The 14,506-nt window shown below is 52.3% G+C and overlaps 2 protein-coding genes across 2 annotated transcripts in view; one reads left to right on the top strand and one right to left on the bottom strand.

The window, feature by feature from the left end:
* The window catches only part of LOC144892601 (uncharacterized), a 1,198,808-nt gene that overhangs the window by 363,486 nt on the left and 820,816 nt on the right, over window positions 1-14,506 (bottom strand). The gene's annotated exons all lie outside the window — the stretch shown is intronic.
* Window positions 1-14,506, top strand: part of LOC137429748 (FYVE, RhoGEF and PH domain-containing protein 2) — a 104,340-nt gene that overhangs the window by 1,610 nt on the left and 88,224 nt on the right. Inside the window, exons 3-5 of the mRNA XM_078779819.1 lie at window positions 4,527-4,701; window positions 7,299-7,391; window positions 9,446-9,594. Coding sequence (XP_078635945.1) covers window positions 4,527-4,701; window positions 7,299-7,391; window positions 9,446-9,594 — 417 coding nt within the window. The remainder of the gene's footprint in view (window positions 1-4,526; window positions 4,702-7,298; window positions 7,392-9,445; window positions 9,595-14,506) is intronic.

The raw sequence follows: 14,506 nt of genomic DNA, 5'->3' as shown, positions 1-14,506 counted from the left end.
ACTTTGACTATGAAATGGATATTGGACCAGAATTCAATTATGAAATCAGTCGGGTGGTTGTATTCACACTGATGGCATTTTGTGCAACTGATGGCATGCCCCTCTACTTTTTGGCAGGATTTTGGAATTTGCCTAGGATACCAGCCCACAATGATGTACTCTTTTTTTAAAGGTACAGTGGGATCTTTAACATCCACCAGCAAATGGTGCATCCAGCTTAACATCCCTCCAGTGGACAGCATACAGTTAGTTACAAGTTAGTTTGTTGGGCATTGTGTGAGTAATTGAATTTTTTATTTTGTATTTGGTATGTCGACAAATAGATTTGACATTATATAATTTTCTTTATGTGTTTGCTGTATGAAATAGTAGCATACTTTTTTCTTTTTCGTGTAGTCTTTTGTCAAAATTTTTTTGTGCAGCAACTAAAATATAGGTAAATGTAAACCACTGGAAATTTCAGCCATTGTTGCAGTAACAGCTTTGACTGGTTCATGACGCGGTGCTAAAAGGAACAGTTACTCGAAATGGAACAGTTAACCCTAACCCTCATAACCCCTGAAGCAAAAACCATTGTTTCAAAGCCATGGATAAAAAGCTCATCTGCAAATTTAGGAGCAACATATCGCTGACTCACGAACATCAAGGAATATTTTGAGACCAGCCATTTCAAAATTGACATCCCAACATAAGGCAAAGGTTGGGGGACAAAATGCGGCCTCAATTGTGCATTTCTTTGACACTAGATACACTAGGACAGTTGTGGAAGAAGATGGTGTCAGGGGAGTGATCTGGAGATTGAGCTGACATGCAGTCAACTGTGGAACCTTATATAGAAAGGTGTTTTTCTTTCTAAATCACACGTGGACTCCAATCAAGTTGTAAAGACATCTCAAGAATGATTAAAGGAAATTCGATGCACCTGAGCTCAATTTGAAGTGTCATATCAAAGGTGTTGAATACTTATTTACTCAAGACATTTCAGCTTTTCATTTTTAATTATTTTGTAAAAATCTATAATAAAATTTTTTTTAGACTTTGCTAAAAACGTTGAAAATTAGACAAGAAAACCAAAAAATTAGGATGGGGGTATTATGTGTAGATCAGTGCCAAAAAAAAAATCTAAATTTACTCCATTGTAAATTCAGGCTGTAACACAACAAAATGTGAAAAAATCAAGGGGTGTGAATACTTTCTGAAGGCAATTTAACATACAGTTTGGTTCAGCTTGCTTCAAATGGAAGAAATAAATAAGGTTTTACGAGTTCCCAATGTTAGCTTTCATGGGTTTTCATCGGTGTCTTTATGGCCTAGACTAGAGGTACGCACATTCATCTCCAAGCCGTCTATCCTAGGTTTGAATCGCGAATGAGCTATGAACTGTCAACCCATGTTTCAAAGGCAGGATTGTTCATAAGTGAATTTAAAGCCTGGAACAAGTGTGTGTCTTCCCTCAGGAGAGCCAGCAAACAATATCTCTCCACTCTCAAGAGTGAACTCTCAAACCTGTCTCCCTCTTCCAAGTCCTGGTGGCGTCTTGTCAAATCTGTTTCTGGTGTTTGTTCCCCTTCCATCCCCTCCCTTACCTCAAACGGCTACACAGCTGACTCCACACATGAAAAAGCTGAATGCCACAACTCTATGTTTGCCTCAAAATCTTGTGTCCCGAACCCGTCTCTCTCTGTACCCACCATATCCAGTCGTACCCAGCTGCTCCTGGACTCTGTGTCCTTCTCTCCTGACAAGGTGGAGAAGTTTCTGTCAATCCTCGACTCTGATTCTGCAACTGCACCAGACGGCATCAGCCCACGGGTCCTAAAATCCTGCTCTGCCGCTCTTTCACACCCGCTCGCTGTTCTTTTCACCCTCTCTTTTGCTCAAGGTCATCTGACATCAGCTTAGGAATCAGACAACATTACCGCTTTACACAAAAAATGTGCAAAAACAGATCCTTGCAACTACAGACCAATCAGCCTTCCCCCAATTATCAGCAAAGTCATGGAATCCATCATTGCTTTGGATATCAAATCCTTCCTCTTCTCCAATGGCTTGATCTCTGATCATCAACTTGGTTTCAGACCAGGTCACTATACTCTGGACATGCTGCTTCTGCTGTCTCAACAATGGATGGAGGTCCTCAATGTCAAACAGGAAATTAGAGCTGTCTCCCTTGAAATATCACGTGTCTTCGATACGGTCTGGCACCCCGCTCTGCTCACAAAATTCTCCTCCTATGGTATCCATGGAAATCTCCACTCATGGCTTGTGGACTTCCTCTCTGGTCATAGTCAACGTGTGGCCCTGAATGGATTTCTCTCATCTCCCCTTCCTGTTCAGGCTGGAGTTCCCCAAGGCAGTGTTCTGGGCCCTGTGCTTTTTCTGGTCTTCATCAATGATCTCTCTGACTCTCTTGAAAATCCTCTCTATCTCTTTGCTGATTACTCCACTCTCTGCCGCTCCATACCTCATCCCTCAGATTGGCAGTCTGCAGCCTCCTCACTTTCTGCAGAGCTGGACAAAATCACAGACTGGTCAAACAAGTTGAACATGTCTTTCAATCCTGACAAATCTCACACTCTCACTATGTCTCTCCAAAAAGACGGACTGGAAACCCCTCCCATCTACTTTCTCAACAATCCTCTCCAATAAGTTCTGTCACTCAATCTCTTGGGTCTCACAACCTGCCATTATCTTTCCTGGGGAAAACACACTTCCAAGATGGCCTCCAAAGCCAGTCACTGACTGGACATTCTCCGTCATGCGAAGTCCTTCCTTTGCACACCTGAGCTTATCATCACATACAAGGCTTTCATTCGCAGCTCAATGGAATACTGCTCTCCCATCTGGGCCGGTGCTCCTGCCTCACATCTACAGTGGCTCGGCTTCAGGCTGTTGAAACCAAAGCTTTCAGAATCATTGGAATCTCCCGCAATGAAGCCTCGCAACTCTGAGGGCCTTTCACTCACTCACCGCAGGCAGGTTGGTGGTCTTTCTGTCTTCTACCGACTCCTCTCTGGCCTTGCCCCCCCCCCCCCCCCAGTCCTGTCTGTGCTCTGTTCCCCAAATACTCCTACAGGTCGCACAAGATCTGCCTGCAACCTTCTTCTGGTGAAACGGCCAAAATCAAGACTCTCCTCTGCTCACCTTCACTCTTTCAATCCTCTTTTCTCCCACCTCTGGAACAAACTCCCTCACTCTCTTCAATCCCACTCATCCCTCCAGGTCTTTAAAACAGCTGTTCACCACAATCTCTTATCTTCCCCCATTCAAAACCTTGATCTTTTCTACCGCTGTTAATTCACCCCAGACCCACTTTTCTGAAATACTGATATCTCTTGCCATTCTGCTTCTGTGGGAACATCCACCTGGAAGTCCTAGCTGTGTCCATGTGTTTTTTTTTTTTTACCTCTCCCTCCCACAGTTCTCCCAATGTCCCTGCTCTCAAATTTTGTTCTTGTGTGATTCCCCCTCTCTCCCCATCTCGTCTCCCGCTCCGTTTATTTCGTCTTATGTGTCCGTTTCTTGTTTTTGCCATTAATGTTAGCTCTTACACGAGCCTCGATCTTGTATACAAAAAAATAAATAAAAATTGTGTGTACCATCCTTCGTAAGGACGTTAAAGGGGCATCCCGTTTGCCAGGATTCATTGATGGGCATTAAAGATCCCATGGTGTGCTTTCCGAAGAGTAGGCGAGCCATTGCCGGCACCATGAACAAATTTAAAATTCCTGGACTCACCAACAGAATGCCAGCCACACCCTAAGCCACGCCCTCAGCCAGTGATGCTACCCCGCAGCCTTGTGCTGCATTTCATGAAAAGCAATCCTTATCTCACACACAATACACTTTGGGGTACCCCGAACACTGCTGTTTCTATGGGTTTCTGCACATGCGTGCAAATGATTCTGGGGTGGATTACGTTATTTTGAAAGTCACATGTTACCTGTGAGTATCAATTCAATGACACCATTATCATGTTACATTCATCACCCTTCACATTGCATTTATCACATCAATTTGGGGATGCATTTTACATAACATTATGTCATGGTGTATTTTTAAAGTTTGGGACAGAATATTCCAGTTCCATCTTTCAATATTTAAGCTGTGGTAAAGTCTGTTATGGCACAACCTTCTGGTGGAGATGAAGCATAAGCGACCGGTGATGGATCTCATATGGTGGTGAGTAATTTGAATGCCAGCAGGTTATTTGTGACAACAATGGCCACTCACATTGCAAAGTACACCAAGCCGAGCTGTGCTAAATCCTGCTATGCACAGCGGGAGACAGTGAGCTGCAGTGATTTGGGGGTGGGCGTGGGGTTAGGTAAACGGTAGAAACAATACGATTTGAACGAAGGCACAAAACAATAGAAATGATCTGTTGTGCACAGCTGAGTGAATTAGAATTAGAAGATTAGTCCACATTGCAGTATGGAAAGGGTATTAACTGGCTAAACATGCTCTCTTGCTTTGTGGTAAGGAACCAGCCATGAGCTCATCCAAAATGACCCTTCTTGTTGCAGAGACGAGACGGCTTTTAGTGGAACAGGCATTGGTGCTTTACAAGAAAAAGATTTGCTGCCATGTTTGGTGGAGAAAAAACGCAATCTGATTGAAAGGCACGCTTCTGGGGAAGATTCAAACAGTAGATCAACATCAGTTCCCAACTGCTCAAGGAAACTGGAAACACTCAATAAGGTAATTGTAAGTTGGATGAGACCCAACAAAGAGCTGAGACTTATTTGGCATCTTATCAGCAAGCCCTTCTTTCCTTCTTTTTCCCTTCTTTTTCCAATTTTCCAATTTTCCAGTTTTTCCAAACACTGGAATAATATTTACTGATATGAACAGTGATGTGACTTTTGTTGAAATTCTACAAATACTGTTTATTCTAGGTACCAGGAGAGAGTAGATCGACTCCTGACGAACTCTTCCTATATAAACGTGCGGCTCCGATGTAACATGGCAGCGTGTGCAAAGCGACTGAGAAACAGGTGTAGCGGCCGCTTCCGTGTTACAGATTCGGCGCGCACTCTTCACACATAAACGTGCGACTGAGAAAGACGTGTAGCGGCCGCTTCCGTGTTACAGATTCGGCGCGCACTCTTCACACATAAACGTGCGACTGAGAAAGACGTGTAGCGGCCGCTTCCGTGTTACAGATTCGGTGCGCACTCTTCACACATAAACGTGCGACTGAGAAAGACGTGTAGCGGCCGCTTCCATGTTACAGATTCGGCGCGCACTCTTCACACATAAACGTGCGACTGAGAAAGACGTGTAGCGGCCGCTTCCGTTTTGCAGAATTCAATATTTTTTCAAAATGGGTGCCATGTACTGTTTAGATTTTGATGAGTTGTGTGTGATATGATTTAACGGATGTTTATATGAATCCTTTAAAATAAAATAAAACCTTCAATTTCTGATATTTTGCCTTTTCATGTGGGCTTCCCAATTGAAGCCCCGCCCGTAGGGCGGGTACTGTTGCTAGTAACATATAAATAAACAAGCAAATAACTTGATATTGTGCAACCCTGATTAAAACGAAAATGTGATATAATTTAGGAGTCGCGGAAGGCGAGAGAACGAGGCCATTCGTAGGGTTCGAAGATGGTTTATTGTAACAGCAAGATCCAGCACACTAAACTCGAACGGAAGTCGGCACGCTTATATAAAGCCGAAAGCCCTCTTCGGAGGGCGTGGCTCCGGCAACCGCGCGTGCGTCACGGCCGCACAACCACAGGTCCAACAGGCCCGTGCACGTGTATTATGCCCAAATAAGGTAATCACATAAGGTAACCGCCACATGCGGTTACCTGCACATAAGGTAACCGCCACATACGTCCCCCCAGAATGCACTGCACGGGCCTATGCGTAGGCCGAGGCGACCGAGGGGCTGGGCAAGTCCTCAGGGGAGGCTGCCAAGGTTCCTCGCGGGCCTCCCGAGGTTGCTGGTGAAATCGAACCGAGCCGTGGGTGGAACAGAGCCGGGCCGCGGGTGGAACAGAGCCGGGCCGCGGGTGGAACAGAGCCGGGCCGCGGGTGGAACAGAGCCGGGCCGCGGGTGGAACAGAGCCGGGCCGCGGGTGGAACAGAGCCGGGCCGCGGGTGGAACAGAGCCGGGCCATGGGTGGAACAGAGCCGGGCCGCGGGTGGAACAGAGCCGGGCCGCGGGTGGAACAGAGCCGGGCCGCGGGTGGAACAGAGCCGGGCCGCGGGTGGAACAGAGCCGGGCCGAGGGTAGGCTGCCGAGGTTCCTCGCAGGCCTCCCGGGATGCAGAGTCGAAGTAGTTGCAGCTTTGGACACGCAGGCTGTAGCTGTAGTTGCGCGAGGTTGACGAAGCGGCCGTTCCGCCAATGTCAGTGCGCGCGAAGATGACGAAGCGGCCGTTCCGCCAACGTCAGTGCGCGCGAAGGCGACGAAGCAGCCGTGCCTTCGGAGGGTCTTGGAGTAGGCTCGCCCCTCCGGTCGTAGAGGAGGAGCCGAGCGCGGTGCGTGAACCTCATAGTCATGGCCGTCGTCGTTACCGAAACTCCGGCATTTCAAAACCGCGTTCGAAACTGCGCCCGAAGCCGTGCGGGAGAAGCCGGCGTCACCAGCTTAGGTGGCTTCCCTGGCTAGGGCGCGCTTGCCGTGTTCGTTCGCAGCCCCCGAATCCGTTCGGGGGCAGTCGGAGGTCACCAGTTTAGGAGTCGCGGAAGGCGAGAGAACGAGGCCATTCGTAGGGTTCGAAGATGGTTTATTGTAACAGCACGATCCAGCACACTAAACTCGAACGGAAGTCGGCACGCTTATATAAAGCCGAAAGCCCTCTTCGGAGGGCGTGGCTCCGGCAACCGCGCGTGCGTCACGTCCGCACAACCACAAGTCCAACAGGCCCGTGCACGTGTATTATGCCCAAATAAGGTAATCACATAAGGTAACCGCCACATGCGGTTACCTGCACATAAGGTAACCGCCACAATAACACGAATGGCCTGGTCCGTGGAACCAATCAATCAAAAGCATTTTCCTGTTAGTGATACTTGCCAAGAGTAAAGGAAAATAAATCCACAATTAATTAACTGCAACTTAGTGAATTCTCAATAAAGCAGTTCTCCCATTTGGATATTCAAAACTGAGGCTTGTCGAAAGTTAATTTTAATACGAAATCCACAGTGGAAACAGTTGCCATACTGGCAGCCATGACATCAAAGAAAATAGCAGATAAAGGGAAATCCTCTGGAGAGCCGAGTGAGCACACACTTTTTGGAAAAAGATTTATGCAAAATAATAAAAATCTTGTGTTTTGCAGACATCAGAACCAGTCCAAAAGCTGTACAACGTGGCACTTGAACTCCTCCTCACTGAGCGAGCATACGTACAACGCCTTCATCTACTTGATAAGGTAATCGGGTTAGTGTGGCATGCAGACATGGACAGGTTTGCATTGTACTGTGCATTTGAATCAAAATAAGTGTCAGCATATTAAGTGACTTCTTTCAGAATGAGCAGTGGAACAGCTCAGTCGACAGCATGCTTGTCGTCAAGATGTCGATTCCTGGGGATAATTCCTGGTGGAAACAGATCCGATTAAAACTGCAACCTGCACTGCATTTGCTGCTTGGGCAGGAGGGTACCCACTACTGATCATGAATGCTTGTTTCTCTTAATGATAATTTAACACTAGACAAGTCACTACTCGATCATTGTATGCTGCGAGAGCTGCCCTCGATGAGAGCGAATATTTCGACTTTGGCCAGGGCACCGGCACACGTCGCCTATTATATGCTGGCAGACAGGACAGTCGGCTCAATATCCCCTCCAATGACATTTTACTAATTGATGCAACGCCACGCCTGTGAAAGCACCATGGTTACATTTAATTGTTGAGCCAACAATCCAACCCAGACAAGACAGCTCGAGGGAAGTACACTAACATCTAAGCTATCCTGGCAGTCTTCTTTTCGAAACCATGTTGCCATATTCTAAACTAACTTTACACCCGCTACTCTGGCCTGTGTAGTCTAGTTATGCTTCCTGGCCCAAGTGCTTCGCAGTCAGGGCATTGCAACAACGAGTATGCCGTCCTTCATAGACGGTGTTAAACTGGCTAAACTGTCTGCTGGCATTGGCTTGTATGCCTGAAACAACCCCATGGTGCGTTTCACAAAAATTAGATGTTGGTCATTGTGTGCCAACACAGCAACCAAATAATTGTCAGGCCTAGACATGACATGTTTTGTGGAAAAGTGTGCCAGTCTCACAATAAAAGGTCTGCCAATCCACCAACAGTGACTAATGTGCTCTTCGCATGTAACAGGATGACGATTTGTGGATGGACAACACTATAAACCCATAAGAAGCATCAAATTATATATATATATATATATATATGTGTGTGTATATGCAAGTTGCCGGATTGTGTCTGATCGGGGTAAACACCATAACCAAAGCATGTACATGGCTGAATGATACCTCATTTAAGAGCTCTTGGGTCCAGACAGTGCATGAGGATGTTTAAAATTATTGTTCTTCATTCAATCTCGAGTTATATTAATTTTTGTTGCGCACGTGGTGTATATACTCAGAGGCGTTGGTTTGCATATATACAGAAAGTAAAAAAACTATTCAGTCAATATGTCTATAACTATCGATATATAGAGATATATAAAACCGAAAATACAGTTGGTGAAGCCATCTGTCCATCCGGTTAAGCAGGTGGCAATATTCTATTAATCACGTACTGTTTGAATGTCAGTTGCATCCTGCCAAGTAATTACGTACGTCTATTAGTTATGTATTATTGGAATGTACCTTTCGACACTTTAGACATCTGAGACCCCTTAGACCTATGAAGACCCCTAAAGACCTCTAAGAACCTGAGGACCCAAAAGACCCAGAGAACGTAAAATACCTAGAGGATGTAAAATATCTGAAGGACTCTGAAGACCCAGAGGACCCAAAAGACCCAGGGGACCCGAAAGAGCCAGAGGACCTAAAAGACCTTGAGGAATCTGAAGATCCAAAATAGCTTTAAAGACCCTGTCCAAAAGTCCCCGAGGACCCAAAAGACCCAGAAGACCTAAAAGACCTCAAGGACTCCAAAGACTGCAAAAACCACAAAAAAGACCTGGAGTACCCAAAAGACCCTTAAAGACCCAAAATATCCCAAAAAACCCAAAAGAGCCCAAAGACCCAAAAGACCGTTTAGATCCCGAAGACCTTTCAGACCCAAAATAACCTAAAGACCCAGAGGAATTTCCAAGGACCCCTGCCATTATGCTGTCAAAGGACATTCCTGTCAAACTCCCTAAATATGCCAGTCAATTGCAAACGAATTCCCTTACAACAGCCCAGTGAAACCAGGTTATCTGCTAGTATGACATAAAAGTCACTTTTGACTCATTACTGTTAACTCCAGCATCTGCATATGCTTATTGTGTTCACCTGTCTATTTAGGTATTCTACTCCAGGCTCATGGAAGAAGCCAAGAGCAAGAGCTCATTCCCAACAGAGACCATCAACGGTATTTTCTCTAACCTTTCATCCATCCTACAATTCCATGAGCATTTTCTGCTGCCAGAGCTTGAGGGAAGAATGGACAACTGGTAAGGATACAGCTCACCATTTCTCACATGTGTGGGGAATCTTATCAGATTATACCATTAAGGGCCTGAATTTTCTGCTGGACCATGATAACTATGATAATTGATTGATAAAGGATATTTACAACCAAAATTTGCTCAAGAAGGTGTATAAATAATGAGCAATTTGGGACCATTGCATCAATCTCTCTAATTTATGAATGTACCGTACTCGTATATATGACAAAAACAGCAAAATCATTTTAATTTGCTTTGTTCGATGTTAACTTTGCACTACAACCTGCTGACCTATATACAGTACTAAAGCGCGGCGTTACGCGCGCTGCTTGTGAGCAAGGAGGAAGCGGACAAGCGGTAACATATAAACGTCTTTATTGTAAGACTGCACTGTAACACTCAAATGCTCCGGGCTGGTCGCCCGGTGTATATCATGAGGCCACGCCTACCCCTCGGGCGTGGCCACCGCCCACTTGGTGCGTGGAATGATGTCACCACGCCAGTGGGCTTTTGTGTCCGCCACACGCGCCCCCCCAGAATTCCCGCACACCTGGAGGGCCAGTTTGCGGGGCAGACGAATGACCCGGCTGAAGCGCCCCCTGGCGATCGGCGGCGTCCGGGGTGCAGGGATGCCAGGTGGGATGCCCCTGGCTGCCCCTGGGATGGGTGCAGGACCGGGGGGCGGCGTGGCGGCGGGGCTGGGCGGTGCCGGGGGTCCGCCCGCAGGAGGGCGGCCCCAACGTGGGGGTCGGGCCACTGGCGGTGGATGGTCCACATCGAGGTGGGCCGGCTTGAGGCGGTCTACCGAAACGCGGTCAGGAGTACCGCCGATGTCCAGGGTGAAGTGCTTCGCCCCGGTCTCCAGCACGCGGAAAGGCCCGTCGTACGGGGGCCGCAGTGGTGTCCGATGGGCATCGTGGCGGACGAAGACGTACTCCGCCGTGCGAAGCTCCGGGGCGACGTGCGTCGGTGGGTGCCCGTGGCATACCGTTGGCACCGGGGCGAACCTCTGGGCGGTCTCTTGCAGAGCGGAGCGCTGCTGTGCCGCGGACCATGGTGCTGTGGAGTCGGGGAGGAACTCGCCCGGCACCCGCAGCGGTTGCCCGAAGACCAACTCCGCCGCGGATGCGCGCAGGTCCTCCTTGGGCGCCGTCCGGAGGCCCAGCAGGACCCAGGGGAGCCTGTCGACCCAGCCGCCGTCGCGGAGGGTGGCCCGGAGCGCGGCCTTCAATGAGCGGTGAAATCGCTCACACAGGCCGTTAGCCTGGGGGTGGTAGGCCGTGGTTCGGTGCAGCCGGAACCCGAGCCCCTGCGCAACCGCCCCCCAGAGCTCCGAGGTGAACTGGGGGCCGCGGTCGGATGAGATGTCTGAGGGGGCGCCGAACCGGGTGACCCAGGTGGCGATGAAAGCCTGCGCGACATCGGCCGCCGTTGTCGACGCCAAGGGCACGGCCTCCGGCCACCGGGTGGTGCGGTCCACCATGGTGAGGACGTAGGTGAAACCCCGCGAGGGGGGCAGAGGTCCCACCAGGTCCACGTGGACGTGGTCAAACCGGCGTTCCGGCACCGTGAACGGGGCCAACGGGGCCTGGGTGTGCCGGTGCACCTTGGCGCGCTGGCACGCGAGGCACGTCCTGGCCCAGCCGCGGACGGCCTTCCGGAGGCCATGCCAGACGAACTTGTCGGCGATCAGCCTTTGGGAGGCCCTCGCGCCCGGGTGGGACAGGCCGTGGATGGCGTCAAACACCTGGCGCTGCCAGCCCGCGGGCACGATGGGGCGAGGACGCCCGAGGGAGACGTCGCACAAGAGGGCCACGCCCGCGCCGTCGAACGGCACCTCGGTGACGCGGAGGCCCGTGACGGCGGTCCGCAAGGCCTGGACGTCGGGGTCAGCGGCCTGGTCCGCTGCCATCCGGGCATAGTCGATGCCGAGGTGGACTGCGTGGGCGACGGCCCGGGAAAGGCAATCCGCCACCGGGTTGTCCTTCCCCGCGACGTGCTGGATGTCCGTCGTGTACTCGGACACGGCCGAGAGGTGACGCTGCTGCCGGGCCGACCACGGCTCGGTGACCTTGCCCATCGCGAAGATCAGCGGCTTGTGGTTGACGAAGGCAGTGAACGCCCGGCCCTCGAGCAGATGGCGGAAGTGCCTGACCGCCAAGTGAAGTCCGAGCAACTCGCGGTCGAAGGTACTGTAACGGCGTTCGGGCGGGCGAAGCTGCCGGCTAAAGAACGCCAGCGGTTGCCAAGCTCCACGCACCCATTGCTCGTGCACCGCGCCCACCGCGTAGTCCGAGGCATCGAAGGTGAGGGCGATCGGTGCATCGGGCGCCGGGTGCGCGAGCATGGTGGCGTTAGCCAAGGCGAGCTTCGCGCCCGTGAACGCCGTGTCCATCTGCTCGGTCCAGGTAACGTCGCCTTTGCCCGGCTTACCTCGGAGAGCTTCGTGCAGGGGGCGCAGGAGCTGGGCGATACGGGGCAGGAACCGATGGTAAAAGTTCACCATGCCCAGGAACTCCTGCAGCCCTCTGATCGTGCGGGGGCGCGGAAACCCCTTCACCGCCTCCACCTTGGCCGGCAGGGGGACGGCTCCGTGCCTGGTGACACGGTGCCCCAGAAAATCGATTGTGGCGGCGCCGAACCGGCACTTTGCGGGGTTCACAATCAGGCCATGCTGGCCCAGGCGTTCGAAGAGCGTGCGGAGGTGGTGTAGGTGCTCTTCGCGGGACGCGCTGGCGACGAGGATATCGTCCAGGTAGACGTAGACAAAATCCAAGTCGCGCAGGACGCTGTCCATCAGTCGCTGGAACGCCTGAGCCGCATTCTTCAGACCGAAGGGCATGCGCAGGAACTCGAAGAGTCTGAATGGCGTGATGACCGCCGTCTTCGGGACGTCCTCTGGCCTGACGGGGACCTGATGGTAGCCGCGTATGAGGTCCACCTTCGAGAAGAAGGACCTGCCCGCCAAACGGGCGGAAAAGTCCTGAATGTGGGGGACGGGGTAGCGGTCGGGAGTCGTGGCGTCATTGAGACGGCGATAGTCCCCGCACGGTCGCCATCCCCCGCCGGGCTTCGGCACGATGTGCAGCGGCGACGCCCAAGCACTCTCTGAGCGCCGAACGATGCCGAGTCGCTCCAGGGTAGCGAACGCCGCTTTTGCCACCGCCAGCTTCGTCGGCTCGAGGCGGCGTGCCCGGGCGTAGACCGGTGGCCCGACGGTGGGGATGTGATGGGCCACCCCGTGCTTGATGGCCCCCGCCGAGAAGGTGGGCCGCGTGAGGGCCGGGAAGCCGGCGAGGAGGCGGGTGAATGCGTCCGCTGCCGGAAGCATACAGACCAACGTGGCCGGAACCGAATCGTTCGGCAAGCCGCTTGGCAAGCCGCTCGTTGAGCTGGGCAACGCACAAGCGAGCGAGCTGAACGTCTCGGCCTGGACAAGCCGTCTGTGCTTGACGTCGACCAGGAGCCCATTAGCGCACAGGAAGTCCGCGCCAAGCAGTGCCATGGGCACGTCGGCGGTGACGAACGTCCATCGGAAAACCTGCCCTCCAAACCGCAGAGAGAGGCAGCGTTTTCCGTATGTACGGATGGGCGTCCCGTTCGCGGCAAGCAGCGCGGGGCCCCCACCCGCGGCGTGCTTGTCTGACGTGCCGGCGGGAATGACACTCACCTGCGCTCCCGTGTCGCACAGGTAACGGCGCCCGGAGAAGGTGTCCGTTATGAACAGCAGGCTGCTCGAACGGCCGGCGCTCATCGCCACTATTGAGCGCCGGCCCGGGCGTTTCCCGACCCGTTGAAGGAGCACGGCGGATGACACCGCCGAGCTTCGTGGCCGAACTTGGCGTGGAACCAGCACCAGGTGGTGGAGCTGGAGGAGCGCGGCTGGCTCCGCCAGGCCGGTGGAGTTGGCGGGTTTCCCCGCGGTGGCGGTTTTCGCCGCGGCGGTGGGCGGGGCGTGGCGGCGTTCACGAGGTGCGTATCAGCATGCTGCTGAACATCAGCGCGCTGTAGAAGCTGATGCTGTGGAACATGCTGCTGAACATCAGCGCGCTGTAGAAGCTGATGCTGTGGAACATGCTGCTGAACATCAGCGTCGAGGGCCGTGACGGCCACGCCGACGCTCGCCCGCGTGTCCGAAGCGGCGAAGTACCTGTCCGCCTTGGCGGCCAATGCTCGGGGTTCCGTTAGCTCGGTCCCGGCCAACGCGAGGCGAACCTGCGCTGGAAGTTGGCGCCGGAAAAGCGCCCGGAATAGCGAACCGGGGGCTTCGTCGCCCAACAGTGACAGCATATGGTCCATTCGGACCGACGGGCGCGTCTCACCGAGCTCGGGGAGATCCAGGAGGCGGTCGGCCCGTGCGTCGTCCGTGAGGCCGAACGTGGCTAGGAGTAGCCGCTTGAGTGCCTCGTACTTGTGGCCGTCCGGTGGGTGGCGAAGGACGGACACAACTCGAGCGGCCGTGCCGGGCCCGAGGGAGGCGACGACATGGCAGTAGCGCAGGTCGTCGTTGGTGAGGCGCCGAAGCTGAAATTGGGCTTCGGCTTGAACGAACCAGACTTCGGCCTGGGCCTCCCAAAATTCGGGAAGTTTAATCGCCATTGCCTTGTCGTTGGCCATTGCAATGGCGTCGTGTTCGGAAGGATCGCTACGGCAGATCCAACGTCGAGGGTCACCAGTAAAGCGCGGCGTTACGCGCGCTGCTTGTGAGCAAGGAGGAAGCGGACAAGCGGTAACATATAAACGTCTTTATTGTAAGACTACACTGTAACACTCAAATGCTCCGGGCTGGTCGCCCGGTGTATATCATGAGGCCACGCCTACCCCTCGGGCGTGGCCACCGCCCACTTGGTGCGTGGAATGATGTCACCACGCCAGTGGGCTTTTGTGTCCGCCACAGTACATTGGATTCTGACAACAT

This window comes from Myxine glutinosa, chromosome 6 (genome assembly GCF_964187855.1).
Source record: "Myxine glutinosa chromosome 6, kmMyxGlut1.1, whole genome shotgun sequence".
In the NCBI taxonomy this organism is placed as follows: Eukaryota; Metazoa; Chordata; class Myxini; order Myxiniformes; family Myxinidae; genus Myxine; species Myxine glutinosa.
Note: the sequence above shows the minus strand (reverse complement) of the source record. Positions and strands in the feature narration are given on the sequence as shown.